General features: G+C 44.9%; 1 protein-coding gene across 3 annotated transcripts in view; it reads left to right on the forward strand.

The window, feature by feature from the left end:
• Positions 1 to 24,187, forward strand: part of SDF4 (stromal cell derived factor 4) — an 82,497-nt gene extending 58,310 nt beyond the window's left edge. For all 3 annotated transcript variants that reach the window (XM_068240590.1, XM_068240592.1, XM_068240591.1), the window contains 2 exons: positions 18,229 to 18,404; positions 19,690 to 24,187. In XM_068240590.1, the coding sequence (XP_068096691.1) occupies positions 18,229 to 18,404; positions 19,690 to 19,866 (353 nt within the window). In that variant the 3' untranslated portion in view covers positions 19,867 to 24,187. The remainder of the gene's footprint in view (positions 1 to 18,228; positions 18,405 to 19,689) is intronic.
• Positions 24,188 to 26,031: the final 1,844 nt, after the last annotated feature.

Below are 26,031 nucleotides of genomic sequence, written 5' to 3' on the forward strand. Positions count from 1 at the left end.
CAACAAATAGTTTTTTCTCCACTGATGCCTGATGAAGCGGGATCTTGCCCGTGAAACACATTGCAAATTGGAGCTACAAATAAATGTTATTTTTTTTTGTGATCCAAAATGACAAATCTGTGTCTGTTTTTCCTCGAGGGAGGCAAGTCCACCAATTTTTCCCTTTTAAACTATTTTTTTATCCTATTTTGGCACCTTTGTTCAAACCTTGATATCTAGTCTAGTCCACCCTTGGTGGAGAGGTGTTATCCCCATTTTTCCGATCTACAGAGAGCATCTTCCCTTAGGGCCCGTTCACACTGCACGCGTTTCCATATGCGTTTTGGAAACGCGTGCGGGGGGGCCGACACGCAGGACATCAGACATTGCATAGATTTCAATGTCTGATGTTCACACAGCATGCGTTCCGGACCTGTGCGGTCCGGGAACGCATGCTGCACGCAGATTTTACAAAAACGCGCGGCTGTCCCATTCACTTTTCATTGATTGGATCAGCCACGCAACGCATACGAACGCGGATGGCGTGCGTTCGTACGCGTTGCGGTCCGCATGCGTTGCGGTCCGCACTTTGTAGTCTGAACGGGCCCTTATACCTGAGTGGGGTCAGGTTATAATTCTACCCACCTACTGTCTAAGTGGTTGCCTAAGTGGTAACCCATGTTTGTGAGTATATTTGTTATTACTTACATTTTTACTGTGTATCATCAAGTTACTACACTATATTGGGCTCTTGGTTTCCCTTTTTCTGTTTTGCAAATAGAATCAGGTAGATATCTCTATGACAAACTTATATTGGCCATTTATCCTAAGTAAAGTTGGCCAGGATGCCAAGAAGAATGATGGTTGGTTGTGCAGTTGTATGACGTTGTTGCTGTTTTTTTAGCCAGTGTCTATCACCTTCAGTCTTTTGGCCCATATTTAGATTACAGTGACATTTACACTTTGTCATCTCTTGTAACCTCACATGCTCTGTGTAGATCTGATGACTCATCATACGGAAGGCTGTAACCACACCGTACATCGGCAGATATGTCATGTAATAACTCATCTTTGAGTCCTTTGTGCATAAAAAGCTTTTACTGAAGTGAAACCCTGTAAATTCTCAGAGTTAATAACCAGAAATAAAATCATGAGAACATAGTGATATAAACTCTCAACCCATCTATCTCTTGTTACTTGACCTGTCCAAGTGCCAGGAGAGGAGTCGCTGCAAGAACGATTCACCCTGCTTATAAAGGGGTTGTTTTCTGGGAGAAATAGCAATACAATCAGCATAAATATATTTTTTAAAACTTCTGTTACCCAGCAGTGTGACGAAGCAGATAATTTCGGTGCTCAGCACCGAGCACTGAAGCTGGGCATCGTCATAGCAGCAATGCTATGAAGCGCAACCCGCGCAACAGTAATTTTGGGATCCGGCAATCACCAGATCCCGAATTACACCTCCCCCCAACTTGGAGGGGGAATATTTATTTAATGCTATCAGGGAGTTTAGCGACTGCAGGATGGGCAGTCATTCGGCTCGCCATGCGCCCAACTCACCGACGGCCGGAACATATGTACGCCAGTGTGATACGATAGATGCTTCTCCACTGCTCCTGCCAAACACTAGCTAAAACCTTGCAGGTGCACAGAAGCAGCTGACGGGGAGTGAATGCATTGCCTTTAGCTGCTCATTTAAAAGAGCTTTTAGGTGACTTCCGGTTCCGGCGCCTACAGTGGAGGAATGCGATAGCGGAGCTCCGCTAAACCCTTCACCTTGCGACAGCACAAACCCTGGAAGACACTTGGTTTTTACCCCCTAGGGTGCCACATACCGCTCCCAAGCGACAGAGACCCTCTATGGATCATTACCTTACTTGAGCCATGGTCAAACACAGAGATCGTGTCCACAAGTCCCCACACGGCAAAATGACGGGGCAGGCCCGATATGCTGGTGGCTACGCCACAGACGAAACCTCACTCCATGACCGGGAAGAAGATGTAGATCACGGAGAGAGACGGGGTAAGAGACACTCACAGCACTCAAGGTCTATAGCTAAGGAAGTGGCTAAGTATCTAATGCCTGATCTGCATAACATTGTGGAAGCAGCCGTCACTAAATCCCAGTCCTCCATTACTAAAGATATTCAGGCACCGGCACATAGGCTTAAAGAAGCCGAGAAAATAATCTCCACATGTGAGGATGATCTATATACTACTCAAGTCAGGCTAAAAGACACTGAGAGACAAAATATTGCCTTTCATGCTAAAATAGAAGATCTTGAAAATCGCTCCAGACGGAGCAATCTCCACATAGTCGGTCTCCCTGAATCAATCAAATTGGAGGACCTAAAGGAATTTTGTGAAATCACCCTCCCATCATTGCTATCTATCACAGAAACCTGCAAAACTGAATGAGCACACAGGGTGGGTCAGCTGCGTCAGGATAAGACAAACCCAAGGCCTAGGATGATTATGGCAAAATATCTAGATTACACAGTCACAATTCTAAACCTCTATAAAAATATGGAAGGACCACTGATCAGAATCAGAATCAGTTTTATTTCGCCAAGTACAGCAAGAGCCATAATCGGAATTATTTGTGGTACACATGGCATAGACAGATACAACAGCACATACAATTTGAAATGCAGTAATCAGATATACAGAGGAGGCAGCGACGGGGACCAGCTGTCGGCCCGGCAATTATGAGTGCAGGCCGGACTGGGGAAAGTCAGAGTTCAGTGACCGAACGGCCTGGGGAAAGAAGGTGTTCTTCCGCCTGGTGGTTTTGGATGGTATAGTCCTGAAGCGGCGGCCCAACGGGAGGAGCCTGAAGTAGTGGCTGCCAGGGTGAGAGGGGTCACGGGAGATCATGGTGGCCCTCTTACTCAATCTAGCGGAGTGGAGGAGATCAAGAGGTGGAAGAGGAGACCCGATGATTCTCTCTGCATCAGCTATGACCCTCTGCAGTTTATGTTTATCACTGGCCGATGCACCCGCGTACCAAACAATGACTGAGGAGCAGAGGATGGATTCTATGGTGGCGGTATAGAAGCTGGCCAGCAGCTCCCGTGGCATGCCAAATCTCTTCAGTTGGCGCAGGAAGAACAGCCTCTGTTGGGATTTCTTTTGAATTTTAGTGGTGTTCTGCCCCCATTTCAGATTATTGTTGAGAGTCGTGCCAAGGAACCGAACCGATGACACTATAGAAACTTCTGTTCCTCCAATGAGGACAGGCGAGGGGGGGGAGGGTTCCTCCTGAAGTCTACAACTAGTTCAACAGTCTTTGCTGTGTTGAGAACTAGGTTGTTCTCCCTGCACCAATTGCATATTCTCTCGACCTCGCTCCGGTATTCATGCTCTCCGTTGCTTCCAATTAGGCCAATAATGGTGGTGTCATCCGCAAATTTGATGACCTTCACAGAGTCAGCGGATGAGATACAGTCGTTGGTATAAAGGGAGAACAGTAGAGGTGACAGAACACAGCCTTGTGGAGCCCCAGTATTGGTGGTTCGAATGCTGGAGTAATAGTTGCCGAGCTTCACCTGTTGTGTTCTATTTGTCAGGAAGTCCTTGATCCATGCTCGGAGAGTGGGATCAACTCCGAGCTGTGTCAGATTGGTGATCAGGATGTCAGGGCAGATCGTGTTGAACGCTGAGCTAAAGTCTAGGAACAGGATCCTGGCATAGGAGGCCGGCCTGTCTAAGTGCTCAGTGATGTGTGCCACGCTGACATTGATGGCATCCTCCACGGATCTGTTTGCCCTATATGCAAATTGGAGCGGGTCTAAAAGGGCGTCTGTGGACCTCTTCAGGTGGGCAAGGACCAGCCGCTCGAGGAGCTTCATGATGTTAGAGGTTAGGGCCACTGGGCGGAAGTTATTGTGCTCGGAACTGCCTGTTTTTTTTTGGGACTGGTACAATTATGGACCTCTTGAAACAGGAGGGGACTGTACCATCAGATAATGACTGCTTAAACAAGGAGGTGAGCACAGGGGCTAGCTGATCGGCGCAGGCTCGCAGGCAGACAGACGACACTCCGTCCGGGCCGGAAGATTTCCTGGGATTCAGCTTCCGGAGGTGCCGGAGTACCTCGGATTCCCGAACAGCGCTAGGAGCCAGGGCGCCGAGTACATCAGAGGTCGATGTGGATTTGCCTACGGGCTGGTTGGAATGTTGCTCGAACCTGCAGTAGAACTCATTGAGCTCCTCCGCCAGTCGAGGGCTCGGGGTCGCCGTTTGGGATGTTGGTTTGAAGTTTGTGGCTGCTCTCAGGCCCTTCCATACTTCCCGTGTGTTGGTGGACTGGAGGCAGAGCCCCAGCTTCTCAGCGTAGGCCCTCTTTGCCGATCGCAGTTCTCTTTTCAGGGCGAGCCTAGCTTCTCTGAATTCCTCTAAGGAGCCAGACCTGTGCGCCTCCTCTTTGCGTTTCCGAAGTCGGCGAAGCCTGTCGTTGAACCAGGGCTTGTTGTTGGGGTAGACCCTGAAGGACTTGGACGGGATACACGCTTCTTCGCAGAAGGTGATGTAGGAGGAGATGTTCTCGGCCCATTCATCAAGGGTAGGTGCCTCCAGAGCCGTCCAGTCGGTGGTTTCAAAGCAAGCTTGGAGCTGCAGTTTGGCGTCTGCAGTCCATTTTTTGACGGTTTTGGTGATGGGCTTTGAAGTCTCTAGGAGCCTCCTGTAGGAGGGGATCAGGTGTACTGTGTTGTGGTCAGAGTTTCCCAGGGGGGCTCCTTGGGTGGCTTTGTAGGCGTTCTTGTGAACCGTGTAGCAGTGATCCAGGGTGTTACCGCTCCTGGTAGGGCAGGTGATGTGCTGCTTGTAGAGGGGCCTCACGTGCCGAAGGTTCGCCTTATTGAAGTCGCCCAAGATGATGAACAGGGCCTCTGGGAGGGCTGTTTCCCACCGCGAGATACAGTCACTGAGTACATGCAGGGCGGACTTGGAGCATGCATCGGGTGGAATATAGACCCCAACGAGGACAAGGGAAGATAGTACAGTTAAAATCTTTAATGACTATTCACAAGAGGTCTCACAAAAACATCAGGCCTTCACGCCTATATGCTCTGCTCTTACATGAAAAAAAGTGCTTCGCCCTCCTATACCCCGCCATATTGCGCATTACTGATCAGGAAAGCCGCGCACTTGTGTTTAACACACCCAGAGATGCTGAAAACTTTCTTGAACTAGACAAAGCTGCAATACATAACTCCCTGAGAACATCTCTCCATTCTCAAAGATCCCCATCACCCGAGAAAGGTTAACAAATTTCACCCTTAGGGGGAAGAAATACCATTCTATATGCTGTCTTGATAGCATGTTTTGCCACATATTCTGTCTTCTGATTTAATGTGAATATATTTTACTTCTCTATCATATGCTGTTATGCGGTGAATGTGATTTCGGTAGTGAGTAAACCTATCGCAAATTTGTAGGGAAGAGGTGAAGTCTACCCGATTGGATTTTCCCCAATATCACCTCGTAGTTTACTTTTAGTTCTTTCATTGTTTCATTATTTTTGCATTTAGACCCGACCCAAGTTTGGAATATGTAATATTTATGACGGTGCTGAAATGTGAGAAAATCACCCTGAAAGCTCAGAAAATAATTACATATGGCATTAGAATAATGATCTGTGCTCGACCATAAAGTGATCGCAGATCCTACGACATTTAAAAAATCTACAGGTAGACATTGCGCTCTTGCAGGAAACACACTTACGAGAAGAGGAAATTAAATATATGCAAAAGAGTTTGTGTGGGAGATTGTGTAGGTTCGGCTGCCTTAGGCAGAAAAGCTGTGGAGTGCTGATATTAGTTATTTAAAGGGGAAAGTGGATTTGCACTATACAGATAAGGAAGGGCGATGTGTAGCGGTTAAAATACATCTTCCGGGTGATCTTCTCACAATAAACAATGTCTACGGACCCAATGACAATGTCAGTATTTTATGCCAACTTGCAAGCCCTGCTTCTCAAAGATTATCTAAAGACTCTTTTATATTGGGAGGAGATTGGAATAAGGCCCCAGATAACATAGAACAGGGCTTTTCAACCTGTGGTACGCGTACCACCAGTTGTACTTTGCTTTTGGCCAGGTGGTACACTCCTGCTTTGCCTGCCACTTCATTACCAACCTGCCTCTTATCCTGGTCCCATCCAGCCTCCACAAAGTTCAGCTCCCCCTTGCTCACTCCTCGCTGTGCTGCCACATATTCTGTCAGACCTCAGATCAGTGGTGAGGAGACAGCCAGGCAAATGGTGCACAGTGACTGCAGGTATACGTCAAATACAGAAAGTGACATCACTCCACCAATGCTTCCTGTTATTACCCTCCCATATGTTTTCTTAAAGTGTACCAGTAAGAAAAAAGTGCCCCGGGGTACTTACCTTGGGAGGGGGAAGACTCTGGATTCAAAAGAAGCTCCTTGTCGGCGTGAATGCATGCCCAGTAGCGGCTCTCCGTTCATGCTCTGGCAAAAACAGCCGAACCTGATCGGGACTGATCTACTGTGCAGGCACACTCGTGGTACTTTACATTTATTTGCTATAAAAGTGGTACAATTAGTGAAAAGGTTGAAAAGCCCTGACATAGAAGACACTAAAACTGAAAAAAAGGGACGAAACAAAAAAATAAACACTCACTATTGACAGAGCTTTCCAATCTTCTACAAATTACAAATGCATGGAGATTTCTGCATCCGTACGATAGAGAATTTACTTTTTTCCCCCTCCACCTCATACATCTTTCTCTCGCATCAACAGTCTCCGGATAGGCAGTGGATATGTCACTAGACTGGTGTCAGCAACCATATGAGATATGCTAATCTTGGATCATGTGCCAGTAGAAATAGATATTCTAGAACATATCCCACGTGGAACAGATAAAATATGGAGATTCCGGCTTATCTCTATGGTGATGATAGCTTCACTCAATCCTTGCAGGGATGGTGGCTCGAATATTATGAGGACAATAAATCCCATATTGAAGATATATGCTTATTTTGTGACACTGCAAAGGCAGTATTAAGGGGCAGAATTTTAGCATACTCTTCTACTAAAAAGAAAAAAAACCAGTAAAGCATACTTAGATGCAACTAAAAACGTAAGACAAGCATATCAATGCTATCAAAAATCCCCTTGCCCTAATACGCGAGCAGATTGGATTAACTAAAAGATAGCAGCAGATAAATGGTTCAAACTCAGGAAAATACAATTATAGCCCAATAAATTTCACTATTTCTTGAAATATGGCAATAAACCAGGAAGATTACTTGCTAATATATCCAAAGGCCTCTATGCCCCTACCCCAATTTTAAAACTTCTAGACAAACATGGTAATTCCACTTCCCATCCTAAAGACATATCTAACATCTTCTCTGAGTATTATAAATCCCTCTATACACAATCCCCTGGAAACATAGATACTGCCGCTCATCATTGGCTTAATAAAGCAAAACTTACTAAAATAACGACTGATCTCGACTCATTAAACGCACCTATTACTCAGGACGAAGTGGTGGTAGCTATCACCGGCCCATCCAACCACAAAGCTCACGGATCAGATGGCCTACCTGCTGAATTTTTTAAAAGCTTGAAAACCGAAGTCTCCCCAATATTGTCAAAACTTTGTAATGAAATGATACTAAACCAGTCATGATTAAAATCTGGAAACAAAACGTATCAAATTACTACTTTAGAAAGACAAAGATCCTCTTTCCCCTGAATCATACAGGCTAATATCTTTAATTAACCAAGACATGAAACTTCTTACAAAAATAATGGCCAACAGACTATCTCTAATAACCCTCAAACGTATTAATTACAATCAAGCAGGATTCACTAAGGGAAGATCAGCACTAGCCAATATAAGGAGACTCCTAGCCATCTTGGAAATTGTCAGATCATATCCTCTCGCTTATAAACCAGCTGCAATTTTAACCTTAGATGCTGAAAAAGCACTTGATGCTGTAAATTGGCATTGGATGGAGTTGACTCTTTACAAGATGGGCTTTTGTGGAAATTTTCTAAATGTAATTCATTTATTATATCAATCCTCTACAGGATACACCTGCCAGGACACCTCTCTCTCCCTTTCAATATTTTCAGAGGCACTCGGCAGGACTGCCCCCTGTCCCCCCTCCTATTTAATCTTTCCCTGGAACCCCTTGCTAGATGACTTATGACCTCTAAGGAATCCTCGTTAATAATCACCCTGTACATCAAGCCCTATTTGCGGATGATATGCTATTTCTTAATTACCCTATTCAACAACAACTATTTTAACATTCATTTCTATAATAGCCGTACTTTCAGGTTTCCGTATTCATCCCACTAAATGTGAATTGATGTTCTTATCTAAAAGGGCCACTATCCCGGCAAACTACAATTGGGGATGAAAATTACTCCAGGCCCTATTACGTATCTGTGCATCAGAATTAAACCAGATCCTCATTCCTTATATGAACTAAATATTACGCCGCTTGTCAAAAAGGTTATACACCAACTTAAAACTTGGGCCAATCTGCCTCTTAAGCCCAATCTACACGATACGATTCTTTGTACGATTCAATTATGATTCTATTTATGATCCGATTAAATCCAGCATGTCCGATCGGCATTCGATTCAGTTCGATTTTCCATTGCAAAACAATGGCAAATCGAACTGAATCGAATCCCTATCGGACATGTCAGATTTAATCGGATCGTAAATAGAATAGTAATTGAATCGTACAAAGAATCGTATCATGTACATTGGGCTTCAATTTTATGCTGGGAATACACCATGCAATTTTCTGTTATGCTGGGGATGCACGGTACGTTTCTGTACCGTGTATCGAGCAGCTGATCCGGCCAGCTGATAATATTCAGCTGGCCCAATCAAGCCGCTCGACAGGCCCATTTCTAGGGCCGTGTGGGCACCCTGGGCGCCGAAGGACTGTGGGCGCAGTAACGGAGGGGGAAGCCGCAGCCGCGGGGAGGGCAGCCCGACCTCTCCCTTCCTCTCCTCTCCGGGCGCCCTCCGTGCTCCCCCCTCCGAGTCTGACTGCACAGGAAGCGCTGTGTACAGAGCGCATTAGCGCAACTAACCTCCCTCCCTGGTTCCAATCGCCGCCGGTCTCCTCTTCTCTTCATAGCCGCTCATACACACGCTGCTTCCTGTTTACCCGGAAGCAGCGTGTCAGCGGCTTTGAGGAGAAGACAGAAGAGGAGACCGGCGGCGATTGGAACCAGGGAGGGAGGTGAGTTGCGCTAATGCGCACTGTACACAGCTCTTCCTGTGCAGTCAGACTCGAAGGGGAGAGCACGAAGGGCGCCCGGAGAGGAGAGGGAGGGAGAGGTCGGGCTGCCCTCCCCGTGTCTGCGGCTCCCCCCTCCATTATGGGGGGGGCAGCTTCCTATCTAACCTATACTGGGGGGCACCTACCTAATGAGCGCGCCCAGACTGGTGCTGCTGCTCTCTAAGGCTGCTCCAGACATTACATCTCATTTCTGCTACCTTAAACCTCTTAATGGAAAGACTGGACCGAAATTTCAGTGGATTCTAATGTAGCACTTCTCAAGCAACACCTATAACCTTTCAGAACACCTGGATTACTTGGGATGGCAAAGATTTAAGCTGGATTGGATCTTCCTTGGTATCACACGGCTGAACACTGCACACCTTCCTTGGAATTGACCTGAGACCTTAAAGACTTTCTGCCTCTTTGTGCCCGCCCTCTCCCATCCTGTGAGTAACTTTCATCGATTATCTACAGCATCTATGCTCAATAGAATATATTTTTCTACATATATTATACATTATATCTTCAAATTCCTAAACAAAGGACTGTTTTCAAATCCATGCTGTCCATCCATACATCTCTGTGTAAGGACAATTCAGTCTATACAGGCCCTTTGATCTCTGCAGGATACCAGCCACAGCTGAGAAAGTTCACACCTTGACTCTAAATAGGGCCTTTCTCGGCCCTGAGCTGTCTCTTGTCCATCCTAATGTGTAAACATCAATACTCAGCAGAGAGACTTTTAGCTGTATACCAACCAAGAAATATTTATCCAATTGACAAATCCACAATAATTCTACTTAAGTCTGTTGGAATCCTCAGAAAGACAAAGAGAGGATCGAGAGGACGTGGGAAAAGACGTTCTTCACCGCAGAACCAAAATAACTCTGTGACAAAATCTGCAGAGTACACCCAGCCAACAACCCTAATAGCTCCAGCACAATCCAGCAGAGATGACAGCCACACATCTGGAGACTGTTCTGTCCTGGAGTCATCAATCTCAGACCCTAGCTTCCAGGGTAGCCCCATCAAGGCTGTCCTCTGTAACGTCAGATCGATAAACAACAAAACAGCAATCATACATGATCTAATAGAGTCTTCTGATCTGGCCTGCCTGACTGAAACCTGGCTTTCTGAACCAGTTGGCCCCACCCTGGAGGCCGCCGTGCCAACAAACTATTCCGTGATATACTGCAACAGGAAAGAACGCAGGGGGGGAGGGGTTGCACTTTGCTTTAGATCAGCTTTGAAAATCAGACCACTTACTGTAGGTCCTACCAACTCGTTTGAATGCTTGGGGGTGCAACTTTCAGCTGAGAAAAACACTAACATATTGCTGATCTACCGCCCACCAGAAAAATACTCAGACTTCCTTAAGAAACATGTAGACCTCCTATGCAACCTAACACTGGAACACCCCAGATGGATTGTTCTTGGAGATTTCAATACATGGGTGGATGACTCCTCTTCAAAATTTGGAATAGAGCTATCTCATGCCTTACATGAACTGGGCTTCCTCCAATCAATCAGCTCTGCTACTCACAGGAAAGGTCACACTCTGGACCTTATATTCCATACTGGGCTATCAATAGCCAATGTGGAAATTAATCCTGTTGCCTGGTCAGACCATCACACTATCCACTTCTCCCTCTCAATACCAGCTGTCCAACACCAGGTCAAGAATCAAATAAAATATCGCCGCTTAAAGCGGAATATAACCCTGCATTTCAACTTTGCTCTAAAACATTATTTACAGTATATTATATGCAACCAGCATTTTTTTTTTTTACTACACCAGCATTGGAAGGGTTACACAGGGCTTTAAAGTTCCTTTAGATTTCTGCAGACGCATCAGCTGAAATAGATACATTTTGTTTACATAATGTATCTAAGTGTTGAATGTGACTAATCTCTCTCACTGAGAAGGAGCTTGGACGACAGCCAAAGTGTGTAACTGTTTATCAATAGATACATGTAACTAAATAGAATGTATCTATCTGAACTTCTGCATATCTCTCCAGGACCTTTAAACCTCTGTGTTTAACCCTTCCAATGCTGGTCTAGTAAAAAAAAAAATGCTTTTTGCATATAATATGCTGTAAATAATATTTTAGAGCAAAGTTGAAATGCAGGGTTATATTCCGCTTTAAAAGGGCTAACACCTCAACATATCCGAGATAACCTTAGCTTTGATGAATTGACTGACTCCAGCTTGGACCCTGATACTCTGGTGTTTAAATACAACAAATGTGTGTCCTCCACCTTTGAGACCATTGCTCCTCTGCGCACCAAATATCTTACTCCACACCATCATGCACAGTGGTTTGATAACGCTATAATAGAGCTGAAAAGACAAGGCCGAAAACTTGAGAGACTGTGGCGCAAATCTCAGTCCCCAGAAGACAAACATGCCTTAATCCTCCACTTGAAGAGCTACCAAAAGGTAATCACGGGAAAAAAATCATCCTTTCTATCACAAGAGATTGCAAATGCAGTTAACAAACCAGCCCAACTGTTCCGCACAGTGGAAAAACTCTGCAACCCGGCATGTCAAAAACTTAATATCAAGTCTTCAAAGGACCTCTGTGACCAATTTGCCCATTTCTTCACAGACAAAGTCTCCGCTATAAGGTCCGCCATCCAACTTAGAGCATCTGAGCCTAATATAGCGCCGAAGACCATTAGCAGAGACAATGTAACACCTTGGTCAAACTTCAAAGAAATTGATGAAGAAGTCACATCAAGCATCCTCCTTCACGTCCGCCTAACTACCTGTGACCTGGATCCTGGCCCAACACAGTTCATGTTGAACTGCCCCGACCTGCTCGTACTGGTATTCCTAAAAATTATTAACTGTTCCTTAAAGTCGGGGATATTTCCTGCTTTACTGAAGGAAGCAATCATCAGGCCTCTCCTCAAAAAACCCTCCCTGGACCCAGATGCAATGACCAGCTACAGACCTGTCTCTAACCTCCCCTTTCTGGGCAAGCTAATTGAAAAAGCTGTCTACCTCCAGCTAGAAGCCCAAATCCTACAAAACAGTTATGACCCATTCCAGTCTGGCTTCAGGAAACACCACAACACTGAAACTGCCCTCATCCAAATATGCAACCACCTGCTCATGGCAAGAGACAGAGGAGAGTGCTCGATCCTCATACTGCTAGACCTTTCTACAGCCTTTGATACAGTTGACCATGACATCTTGATAAACAGGCTACAGGAATACTGCGGCATTGATGGCATAGTTCTTCAGCGGTTCCAATCCTTCTTGAGTGGCAGAACCCACAAAGTGTCTATGGGGCCCTTCCTGTCCACCCCTGTATCACTTAAGTATGGGGTGCCCCAGGGCTCAATCCTCTCTCCCCTGCTTTTCACTATTTACATGTTACCGCTGGGAAAACTAATCCAAAAACATGGCCTGACATACCACTGCTATGCAGACGACACCCAACTATATCTTTCCTTCAAGCCTGGTGTGACAGACCCAACTCTAACTATAAACACCTGCTTACGTGAACTACAGAAATGGATGAATGACAACTGGCTGAAACTAAATGCAGACAAAACTGAAGTCCTTCTGATTGGAGGGCAGAGCATAACAAAACAACTTAACTTGCAGTCTTCACCACTGGGAATAGGAGGCACGGATCTACGCAGCTCTGATCATGTGCATAGCCTGGGAGTTCTAATTGATTGGGATTTAAACTTCAGAACTCAAATCTCTGCTGTGGTGAAATCATCCTATTTTCACCTGAAGAACATTGCAAAAATCAAGCACCTCATCCCCCCAGAAGATCTGCCAACCTTAGTCCACGCCTTTATCACATCCCGACTGGACTACTGCAATGCTCTCTACACTGGCCTTCCAAAAAAGGCCTTGTACCGTCTACAGCTGATACAGAATACTGCTGCCAGACTGCTAACCAACCAACCCCGTCACTTCCACATAACGCCAGTCCTGCACTCCCTTCACTGGCTACCTATAGAATGGAGGGTCCTATTCAAGATCGGCCTACTGACATTTAAATCCCGGAATAATCTAGGCCCTGGATACATGAAAGATATGTTGCAGCTATGTAGCAATCCCCGCATTCTCAGATCAACAGGTTCTAATAATCTAGTCATACCCAGAGTCCACTTGAAAACGTTTGGTCCCAGAGCTTTCTGTCATGCTGCCCCTACGTTTTGGAACTCCTTACCTCAACAGATCAGGACAGCTCCATCCCTGGACGTGTTTAAATCCAGACTGAAAACCTACCTGTTCAGTTTGGCATTTGCAGAAATATAACTTTTGTTGTGTGAATACTTCATCCTACTAATTACTGAATCTGAGAGAGCCTAAGCGCTTTGAGTCCTATGGGAGAAAAGCGCTATAGAAATGTTATTGTATTGTATTGTATAATCTAACCTATACTGGGGGGCAGCTACCTAATCTAACCTATACTGGGGGGCACCTACCTAATCTAACCTATACTGGGGGGCAGCTACCTATCTAACCTATACTGGGAGGCACCTACCTTATCTAACCTATACTGGGGGGGCACCTACCTAATCTAACCACACTGGGGGGCACCTACCTAATCTAACCTATACTGGGGGGCACCTACCTAATCTAACCACACTGGGGGGCACCTACCTAATCTAACCTATACTGGGGGGCACCTACCTAATCTAACCACACTGGGAGGGCACCTACCTAATCTAACCTATACTGGGGGGGGGCACCTACCTAATCTAACCTATACTGGGGGGCACCTACCTAATCTAACCTATACTGGGGGGCACCTACCTAATCTAACCACACTGGGGGGCACCTGCCTAATCTAACCTATACTGGAGGGCCCCTACCTATCTAACCTGTATTGGTGGCCACCTACCTACCTAGCTTATACTGGTGGCAACTATACTGGCTACCTATATTGGAGGCACCTACCTATCTAACCTAGGATGGGGGCAACTATTCTGACTCCCTATATTAGGGGCACCTACCTATCTAACCTATACCGGGGGCACCTGCCTATCTAACCTATACTGGGGGCAACTATACCAGCTACCTATACTGGAGGCACCTAGGTGGCTAACCTATACTGGGGCACCTATGCCGGCTACCTATACTATGCCTAGCTACCTATACTGGGGGGACCTATAGCTGGCTACATATACTGAGTGCAACTAGACCTGGCTAACCTACACTGCGGACATGTATACCTCGCGCGGGGGGGGGGGGGGGGGGGGCGCTATTTTAACCCTCGCCCTGGGTGTATTTTAGCCTAGAAATTGCCCTGCCGCTCGATCCCCGCCGGCGGACAATGGCAGGGAATGGAGCGCTGATAAGGAAGCGCCGGCGGGGACGATCGGGGAACGCGGCAGGAGTTGATCCGGCGGCTAATCGGCCGCCAGATCGACTCGTGTATTCCAGGCATTAGATTTACCTGCCAGATAAAGTTCAACATGTTGGAAATTTATCTATCTTACCATCTATCTGCCGAGCAATTAGGCATTGTTCTACTCAGCAGGAGATAAACAGAAGACAATGCACCAGAGATCATGACCATTCTCTACAGAAAATAATCGAATTATTTTTTGCATTCTAACAAAAATCTACCAGAAGAATCTAACAGAAAATTGTATGGTGTATTCCCAGCATTATGGGTAGGGCAGCACTGGTAAAAATGGTAACCTTTGGGAGGCTATTGTATCGCATGCAAATTCTTCCCCTTTTATTCAAACATGCAGAGATACAACAGATACATAGAGCAATTTCCACCTTCTTATGGAGAGGTAAAAGGATCAGAATATCTTTAAAAAAAAAAAAAAAAAAAAGACTATCTCTACCTAAGGAACATGGAGGGCTTGGAATCCCTGATATCAGAAGATATAATATAGCATGCCTCACTAGACACGTACGTAATTGGATCTTGCAAACATCTACATTCTCTGATTATAATCTGGAGGCAGCTTGTGCTGAACCCTGGTCTTTAGTAGGTATATTACATGGCACTTGGTCCTCACTTCCACCCAGGTTGAAACATGGGCCCATATGCAATTCAGTTTTTCACCTGAGTTTTCTCCTAGGAGATAATTTTTCATCTTCGATTTAAAATAGTTTTCCAGTACTTTTTAACACGAAAAGTACCAAAAAGTAGGTGAAAAGGTAATACAATTATTTTGAGTATTTTCTTGCTTTCTGGTGGCTTAAAAAACATTTTGACAAATTGAAAAATATCACCTAGGATAAAACTCAGGTGAAAAAGTGAATTGCATATGGCAGGGGTCCCCAACCACCGGGCCGCGGCCCACTGCCGGTCCGTTGGCAGTTTCCAGTCGAGCCGCGGCGGGTCTGTCCTCTCACCCCTCGTGGCAACAATCCAGACACCCCTCCCCCCGTCCCCCCCCCCCCCCCCCCCCGCGGCCGCCGTTCATGTTACCTTTTGAGCGAGCGGCCGCTTCCGGATTCCCACAGGCGCCTCTCTCCTTCATGCAGCATCTCCGCTAACAGCGCGTCTTGCAGAGGAGGGAAGGAGGGCGGGGCAGCGGTTGCCATGGTAGCGGCGTAGCTTATCGCCGCTACAGGAAGCCGCTGCCCCGCCTCCCTCCCTCCTCTGCAAGACGCGCTGCTGGTATCGGAGATGAGGCATGAAGGAGAAGGAGAGCGGCGCCTAGGGGAATCCGGAAGCGGCCGCCCGCTCGCTCATAAGGTAATATGAGCGGGGGCACCGCCTACCCATACTAGGGCACTTTACTGGGCACTATACTAGCCACGCTGGGCACTAGCCACGCTGGGCACTATACTAGCCACGCTGGCCACTATACTAGCCATACTGGGGTGCTGTACTAGCCATGCTGGGCACTAAACTAGCCATGCTGGGCACTATACTAGCTATACTGGGCACTTTACTAGCTATACTGGGCACTTTACTAGCTGTACTGGGGCACTACCTACCCATACTGGACACTACCTACCCATACTGGGACTATACTAGCTATACTGGTCACTTTACTAGCTATACTGGGGTAACTAAACTATCTATACTTGGGCAACTATGCTAGCAATGCAGCTGCACCCCAGAACCCCCCCCCCCCCTCCCCGTAACCTGCTGCGCACGACATTGTTCACTAGGTCCCGCACCCCACTCATCACCCCATAACACCAGCCCCCCACCCCCGGTCCCCGGAGAAAAATTTGGTCAGAAAGCGGTCCCCGGGACGGAAAAGGTTGGGGACCCCTGGCATATGGGCCATAGTAATTTTGCACAGTGGGAGATATGGCAGCGCTTTCAAACAAACCTCATACCTGAATGGTTTAACTGCAATGGTGAGCAGAGCTCCAGAAACTGGACTATATTACACACCCAGCATACACTGCAGGCAAAGAGAGGGAGGGGGAATTAGTGATTAAGCTGCATCAGTGGGCAGAGCTCCAGAACCTGGACTATATTACACACCCTGCATCACTATAGACCAAGGGGGGGTGTTAATTAGTGCACAAATTATGACCTAATAGACTTCCCTACGGCGGTGACGTACCCCCTTGGGGAAGACCTACCTCTAACCTAGAGATAAAAACATAATTCGTCATGCTGCTATTCATAAATGGTATACACATTTCATAAGACAAGCAAAACAGACAAATGATAAGCGCTCAAGGATGCACCTGAATTGTAAGCCATCAGCGGCCATTTATGAATAGCAGCACGAGGAATTATGTTTTTATCGCTAGGTTAGAGTTAGGTCTTCCCCAAGGGGGTACGTCACCGCCGTGGGGAAGTCTATTAGGTCATAATTTGTGCACTAATTATCACTGAAGCTAACACCCCCCCTTGGTCTATAGTGATGCAGGGTGTGTAATATAGTCCAGGTTCTGGAGCTCTGCCCACTGATGCAGCTTAATCACTAATTCCCCCTCCCTCTCTTTGCCTGCAGTGTATGCTGGGTGTGTAATATAGTCCAGTTTCTGGAGCTCTGCTCACCATTGCAGTTAAACCATTCAGGTATGAGGTTTGTTTGAAAGCGCTGCCATATCTCCCACTGTGCAAAATTAAATGTAAGTATACTAGTGGCTAGCTGCCTTCACTGTTTTAAATTCACTCTCAAATTTTTAGATTAGAGAGCACATAATTTTGCATCTGTTTTGCATTAAAGGCATATGGGCCATAGTGTCTTATTTAGACACACTGTGATAACTTGGAGGGAACTGAGGAAATTAGGTGTAGGAGAAGCCTGCGGGTCCAATCCGATACGATCACAGGGTTCTTGCAGGAGACGGGCTCTTTCTATTGGCTCATAGCTCACTGAAGCTTCTGATTCAGAGTCGCAGCTCCCTGCCCAGTCTCGCACAGAAACCGCTCTGATTTTGCCACATCAAACCTAATGTTAATTTTCCTGTGCTTTACCGCATTTTTATGAATTGACATTTACTGACATGTGTTGAGGTGTTTACCACACAAGTTGAGGATTTTCATTGATTCAGGGATGGACCAATGATAATTCTCTCTGTTGCCAGATAGGATTCCCATTGACCATTTACAACCCAATGGGAGCCCAATGCTTCTTCCAGGACACCTGGCACTTGTCCCTGAGCCCAGTAGTGCGGAGGACCTGATGCCCAACGTTGATGAGTGAAGATCTCGCCGGACGATGCAAAGAGGCACAGCTCAGGATACACTGTGAATGCACCGTTGTGCATCCTGCCTATTGTGAACCTAGCCTTACACCTCACGCCTATCTGTAGCGTCAGCAGGTGTGTGGCAAAACATAGAAAAGACTTTCTTCTGATGCGTTTAAATGCCACCAACATATTTATCTGAAGCTCTAAGGAAATTGTTTGCTTTGGGTTATACTTGATATTGATTTGTAAATCTTTACAAACCCATTCATGGTTAATAATAAATATGCAATGACTTAATGTTGTATAATGGTTGATTGTTAATGCATAGCTGCTACTTCTCTTCCACACAGACCAGGATGGTGATAAGAAGCTGACCCTGGCAGAGTTCATCTCTCTTCCTGTGGGAACAGTGGAGAACCAACAAGCTCAGGATATTGATGATGATTGGGTGCAAGATCGGAAGAAAGAGTTTGAAGAAGCTATTGATAGCAACCATGACAAGATTGTCACCATGGAGGAGCTGGAGGTAAGTGGCTTCATTAATTTCTGCTATATTAATGCAAATTTCATTGTATGTCAATTTATACTGCTTTAATTTTGTTCAATCAAAATAATCAGCTTCTGCATTTGACTAGTCCAGTTCTATGCTGCATAAATTTGCATACTATTTACATCAGCTTAAAAACATTAGGATTTCATTGGTCTTCTTTAACCTAGGACACTCCTTTTTATCTTGCATACCATTTACCTGTTCCCATTGTCCCTTGTGTCACCCATTCTTTCCTTGAGGTGACCTATACAATACCTATTTTTTTTTCAATATAGCTGACATTTTTAATATAAACATTAAATCTAATAGAAACCTACTGAAATTCTGGTATTTTTACATTTCAGCTGTATATCTGTTTATTGGACACGCTGGTTCTTGTCACAATGGAACCCACAGGGGGCCATGGGAAGTTGGCTCAGCATAGCTAGTACTGCATTGATGGTTTTGTAGGCCAGTATAAGTTTGCCAGGGGAGAAAGTGTAAGGAGAAAACAAGACCGCTCCAAGAACGATTGTAGTGTGGTTATATCAGGAAATGGATAGGTCTGGAGAGGAGAGACTAGATAGTTTAATAATTAAGGTAATTGATGGTGGCGAAGTGGGTAGGCAGCAAGGTGGAGTAATGGTTAGCGCTCTCGCCTTGCAGTGCTGGGTCCCCGGTTCGAATCCCAGCCAGGTCAACATCTGTGTGGGTTTCATCCGGGCACTCTGGTTTCCTCCCACACCCCAAAAACATACAGATAAGTTAATTGGCTTCTCCATAAATTGTCCCTGGACTGTGATACATGCACTACATGATACATACATAGACATATGACTATGGTAGGGACTAGATTGTGAGTCCCTCTGAGGGACAGTTAGTGACAAGACAATATACTCTGTACAGCCCTGCATAATATGTTGGTGCTATATAAATACTTAAATAAATGAGTATGCTATACTCCTATAAACTTCCACTAAACACCTATAAACTTCCACTCATTGAAGTGAGTGTAAAGCCCCCCCAAAAAGTTAGATGCGGTATAATCTCGTTATAAATAAACTATGGTATAATAAACCACCTTTCCAGGTCCCAATCTCCAGTGCAGTTTTCAATATCCGTGCAGTTTTAGCAGATTGTCGTTAAATGCAATGTTTAGATTAAATTTACTGACTCATCTATTAGACAAATGAAGTAGTGTACGAGTACCTTTAGGTTAACTCTTGTTATTTTTAAGGTAAAACACAAAAAGTAATTTGTTTTGTGACTCTCAACCTCACAGGAGTATATGGACCCCATGAATGAATACAATGCTCTGAATGAAGCCAAGCAGATGATCGCTGTGGCAGATGAAAACCAAGATCACCATCTGTCCCTAGAGGAGATTCTGAAGTACAGCGAGTATTTCACGGGTAGCAAACTAATGGACTACGCTCGGAATGTTCACGAGGAGTTCTAAGCCCACCAGCCACGTCCCACAATCCATCCTGATGAACCAAACTAGCATTTAGCTGGATAAGCTTTAGTGGTGGGGACATGTCTCTTAGTCTAATGGGAGAATATACACCAGTCTTGCTGCTACTTTTCCTGTGTATTACTAGCGTGCAGTATTGAGTGGGGACGTCGCCTTCCCCACCCACATGCAACCTTCACAGCAGAATTTGCACATAATTCATGGCTTTGATTTTTGCTTTGGTGACGTGCTTCATTCAGTTAATGTAATTATAAAAAATTGCCTGCAGAGCGCATTTTCTCGCTGGCTGCAGATTAGCTTTGGGGCAAAAAGAAAGGACTAATCTGGATTGGATCTGTTGAACCGTCTGTGTAAAGTGTAATATATTATAGATCTTCATCGGAATAAGATAGACTTATTCATTTATACATATATATATATAAATAATTCTATTACTGAAAATAATTGTATAAGAATTCAATCTGTAAATAGCACTATTGCATTGTTTTGTCATGTAATGGTAGAAAGATATCGGATCTACCCAGTCATACTTCTTGTGCTATATGTAAAGCGTACCTTTCTTGCCTGTGGTGGAGGCAGCCAGTCTGAGCTTGCCCCCGCGTTCTACTTAAAGGACTACTACCTTGAAAAATGGCAAATTTTACAAAACGTGTACAAAAAGTACATTTCCCCAAGAATAAAATTCACCATTAATTACTTTTCTCCTATGTTACTGTCGTTTACAGTAAGCAGTAAAAATCTGATGCATCTGGCAGGTTTTGGACTAGTCCAGTCTCCTCATGGGGGGGGGGGGGATTCTCAGTATTTCCTTTTTTTCAGAAGCTCTACAGTAGAATCCCTTTAAAGTATACTCCAAGGGACCAGGAAAAGTAGTTTTCTATATCAGAATTGGTCACACATTGTATATTTATACAGATGCATTTTCCGGGACTTGAGAACTGAGTTTAATATATACAGAGGTTTACTATATCAGTTTACAACGAGATTCTACTGTATATGGAAATGATCTCTAAAAAGTTGCCGTCCAGCTGCCCCACTTTTGAAATAAAGAAAACTCTGAAAATTCCTTATAAGGAAGTGGACTAGTCCAAAACCTCAGATCTGTCAGATGATTTTTGCAACCTACTGTAAGTGACAGTGACATAGGGGGGAGAAAAATAGATTTATAGTGCATTTTACTCTGGCACAAAAGTACTGGTACATTTATTGCACATGCATTTTAATTTGACAGATTTTTTTGTGTGTGCAATATTAGTCCTTTAAGAATGCATTGAGCAGCAGTGAGGGCACATGCCCTGATGCCATTGTTTCACATAGGGCTTTTACTAGTCAGTCTTTTATACAAGGATTGGGGGGTTGCTTAGGCTCACGTGAATAGGTCAGATGTATTTGGGGGGGAGGCAGGCTTGTGCACAGGCTGTAAATGATAAAATGCCTATATAACTTGAGTGTTAGATTTTGAAATAACCGCATAGAAAATTAACTGGAATTATTTTTGTCTACAGATGGAATGGCAGGCAAACCACTTAATATAGTGTTATAAATACAGATGGAAATTTCCGAGGGGTAAGGGGGACATATTTTGTGATTGTTTTCAATGTTTTGTGATAAACACAAACCTACAAGACTGCATAGTCTATGTTTTTAATTTCAGCCCTTAAACTTCCTGTGATGCCTGCTGGATTATTGGACAATGAATCAGCCACATTCATTGGCTGGTGTGGTAAAGGGGAATTCTGTAGACATGTAACTTCATATTTATGTGCAGTATAGCCTATAGTCACCACAGATGAAATTCCTCCCACTGAAAGCAGTATGGTGCGAGGCTATGAAGGTAGGTTCCGTAGGTTCTACCTCCTGATTTGCCTCTTATCACATTATAGCACTGTCTTCTGGCTCGAGCTGTTTGAACTCCTCAACCAGTGTACCTCATGTGTCTAGGCACAGCCAAGGATGCGTCTAGTCTGTGGCACCCCCTTGAGCTTTATCTTCTGATTTTATGTTTGCACTTAGCACCACCTCCTGCCTGTATCACATGCAGGCTGAGGAAAGGTGCATACCAGCCTGAAGCTGCTTTTGGGTCCTGCAGCTGTGATTTCAGATTACACACTAAAATGACCATAGACCTCTGAGGCATGTAAATTATACAATTGCAGTACACATATTGCCTGAATGTCTGCTTTAAGTGTCCTCTTGTCTGTCTGATATTCAAAATGGCTAACATGGGCTGCATTACCTCTTCAGGATTCTCTTGTTGGTTTGTGGTAGTGGGTTGTAAGATAAGGAAGAACATTTTACTCCATTGTAAAAATTGTATTTTGTAAAAAACAAAACAAAAAAAACATGATTCCTTTTTCATTATTTCTTAAATTATGTTATGTAAATCTGTGTGTTTTACAATAAGTGTTGCAGTGTGTTTATTTCTCCCAGTCACTGCTTCCTGAAACTGGCCCAGTACACTGTGAAACATCCTTTCTTGGGTGTATCCCATACATGGTCTGTGTGGAAGTTATAGCAATTGAAAATGGTCTCTTAGCGCCTGAAAGGGGGCTTGTGTGGTTGGCTGTGTAGAAACACAACTGAGGCTTAGTAGTAGTGTTTCAGTCTACCCAGTAACCTTTTCCCTTGATGATGATAGTCTAAGGGCCCTTTTCCACTAGCAATCGCTAGCGTTCACGCTGAACGCTAGCGATTGCTGAATCGCAATTACCGGCGATTCCCTGACGTTCGCGGCCGCGATTTTGCTATGCTATGCACTGCATAGCAAAATCGCAGCAAATATCGCTCCGCCGCGCGTTCGCGTTCCCGGCAAAAATGAATCGCGGTAGTGGAAATGACCTACCGCGATTCCTATGTTAAAAAGCAAACCGTAGCGATTGTAAAATCGCTAGCGGTTTGCGTTTTTGCGATTCAGTTTGCGCTGGTGGAAAAAGGCCCTAAAGGTGACTGCATCCACAAAGCCCTTCTGTGTTGGACATCATTTCAGCAAGGTGCTCTCTCTACCTGCTCAGTAGGGAACTATGAATGTGTGGCTCAGTGATCTACACCAACCAGGCCCCTCTCAGCACAGACTGTGGGCATCTGAGGTTGCAGGCATGCAATGCTAGGGCAGCACAGAAAATGTGCAGTCACTTTAATTGTGTACGTCTGAAATCAGGAAAGTTTGGACAACTCATTTGTAAGTTGTATTTTTTTAAGTTATCAGCTGCCATAGTTCCATTATCATTCAGTCTCTCCCGTCATTTGTCTGTTTTATGCCCCAAGAGACAATGAAGGAGGTAGCTCATTATTAACACAACGGGATAATCAGAAATGCCAACTAAAATATAATTTCAACCCAAATCACTGCATGTAGGGACCTCCTTAACCGGTGGCCCTGAGCTGTAGAGCAGTGTTTCTCAACATTTTATTGGTATGTACCCCTTTTAAAACCCTGTGCACACCAAGTTCCCCCTAGTGTAGTAAACATTATCACAAGTACACCTTGACAAATTATATATATATATATATATATATATATATATATATATATATATATATATATATATATATATATATATATATAATCATAATACATGTTAATTGGTTGTAAACAATTTCCAAGCATTCACTATTGCTTTTAATTAGCTAAAACACTAATTTGGTTGTGTTTAAATAAGATTTATCATTTTCTGAAAAAAAACTCTCTTAATTTGTTATTCTTGGTTAAGTATAGATCAAGCCCGAGTACCCCCTGAAACCATCAGAAGTACCCCCTGGGGTTACGCGTACCACACGTTGAGAACCTAGGCTGTAGAGCACCACTTACCCTTAAAATCCTGGTGTACATTTATTACAAATCAGGTCACAGGAGTTTGGAACACTTGCCTGGATCACGTTAGGCCATGGTGGTGGTTTCTGGTGCTCTTGAGCAGTGCATTCGGGAGATCTTTGTATTCTTTCCCAACAAGTCAGAGGCTGGTGAGAGATTTACCACGCTGCAGTCTGGTTTGGTTGAGATGGTTGGTTAGTTATGTAGTGGTGTTTGGGAATAAATTATGGCACAGTTGTTTCTGAGCTAAGCACAGTTCCCAGCTGGCTGTCCTGTCCCTGCAGGAGAGAGCCAGAGGATAAGGATGACAGAGCATTGTGCTGATTGATGCTGTTGACCTGACTGGTACTGAAAATCCTGTTTCCTGGAACTGTTGTGTGCTTGCTGCTGAAGGCTTTTTTGTGTCGTTTTATGTCTGAGTTTTTTTGTTGTACAGCTGCAAACATGAACATAATAATTTTATCATGCTATAAATAAAAAATGATTCTGACCTTATCGCTGTGTGCAGTGTGCATATTAAGGGCTAGTTCACACTGGGAGATTTTTCAGCGCTTTGCTGATCTCAATTGCGCTGCATGCATCGTTTCGAGGGCGATTGCGCAGTGATTCTCGTTCTATTGGCGGGAATCACAAGCGCGAATTGCGAGATTTTGCCCGCAAATCGTAATCGCGGAGCCGAATGCGAACAGGCAAAGCGCCGACTGTGAACTGGCCCTAAAGGAATTCATACGTTTTTAGTACTGTATTTAAAAAAAAAAAAAAAACAGTGAAGCTACTGTATAATGGAAGTCGAGGAATTAGCTGACCTGAATGCATTTCTTCTGAGGAGAATAATGGTTTGTTTCCTAGGTAAGTTTGTGAAGATCAGGGAAAAGATTGGCAGTGCTCAATTAGGCTGCAACTGAAATGAAAGCAACAGAGGGGTGCACCGCCCCCTCAGGGACTTAAATTACACACCCTGGGTACAGAGCAGATGCAAAACTATGCAGTAAACCCTAATCTAAATAAATTGAATGCAACTGATACACAGGGATGCAGCTAGCCATTAGTAGACTTGCATTTTTGTACAACAGGAGATGTTGGCAGCAATTCCAAATACAGGTTGCACCCGAGTTGACCAGCTGCATAGATGTGCAGAGCCCACACACGGGCATATTACACAACTTGCATTCAAAACAGATGCAGTAAAGGAGAACATTGGCATCAAGGACAACCTGTGCACAGAGACTAGTGTCTCTTCAACGACGATGACGTGCTGTCTCGGAAGAGACCTAACAACTAGCTAACAGTTAAAACATAGTATGAACCTGAGGCTACTGGCCATAAATGGTCTACACATTTTCTAAAGAACAGGGAAAAGATTGGCAGCGCTCTGTTGTAGCCAGATTGAGCACTGCCTCTTCGGAGAGGGCACATCATCGTTGTGTAAGAGTCTACTATTGAACAATCTGGGCACAGGCTGTCCTTGAAGCCAACAACCTCCTTTACTGCATCCGTTTTGAATGCAAGTTGTGTAATCTGCCTGTGTGTGTGGGCACTGCACATCTATGCAGCTGGTGAATTCGGATGCAGCCTGTATTTGGAAGCGCTGCCAATATCTCCTGTATGAAGATGCTAGAGAATTTCTCGTACTAGCCTGGTTTCCTGTGTCCAAATGTCTCTTGGGCCACACCATGTGCAGCCTAAAGCTGTTTACACACATATCACTTCTCTCAGCAGACGAGGCCGATGGCCAAGAAACTAGTGTGCAGTCCCAGATCGCATACATGCAAATATGGCATTAGAAAATTTGGGCACAGGGTGAATCGGAAAAACGTCTCGCACTGCTTTTGCAAAAGTCCCGGTGGCGTTAATTACTATTCCCCCTCCAGGCAGCCATGGACTCAGGGGTAAGACCTAATTCTGCTGGCAGCTATTGCTATCAGACAAATTACGCTGTTTTTAACCTCCCTGGCGTTACATAGTTTAAGTGGCTGCGTCCGCGGGAGGGTTTTTTTTTTTTATATGTTAGCTACACAAGGCTAGCTAACTATGCTGCCCAAGCCCCCCGGCACCTCTCCGACCCCCCCTGATCGCCGTCGGCAACACTCACCCGTCCGCGATTCCGCGAGAGCCGCAGCTTCCCAATCAGCATCACTCGTTGCTATGGCGACGATCGGACATGACGTTGTGTGCAGTCCCGATCCTCCCCATAGCGAAGCCTGGAGCTGATTGGGAGGCTGCACCATCGCGGGATCCCTGGGGGGTATGTATACCGGAGGTGATCGGGGGCGATAGGAGGGCACCGGAGCGACTTGGGCTGCATAGTTAGCTAGCCAAGTTCTAGCTTAACACAGTGT

The sequence above is a fragment of the Hyperolius riggenbachi genome, chromosome 6, assembly GCF_040937935.1.
Source record: "Hyperolius riggenbachi isolate aHypRig1 chromosome 6, aHypRig1.pri, whole genome shotgun sequence".
In the NCBI taxonomy this organism is placed as follows: Eukaryota; Metazoa; Chordata; class Amphibia; order Anura; family Hyperoliidae; genus Hyperolius; species Hyperolius riggenbachi.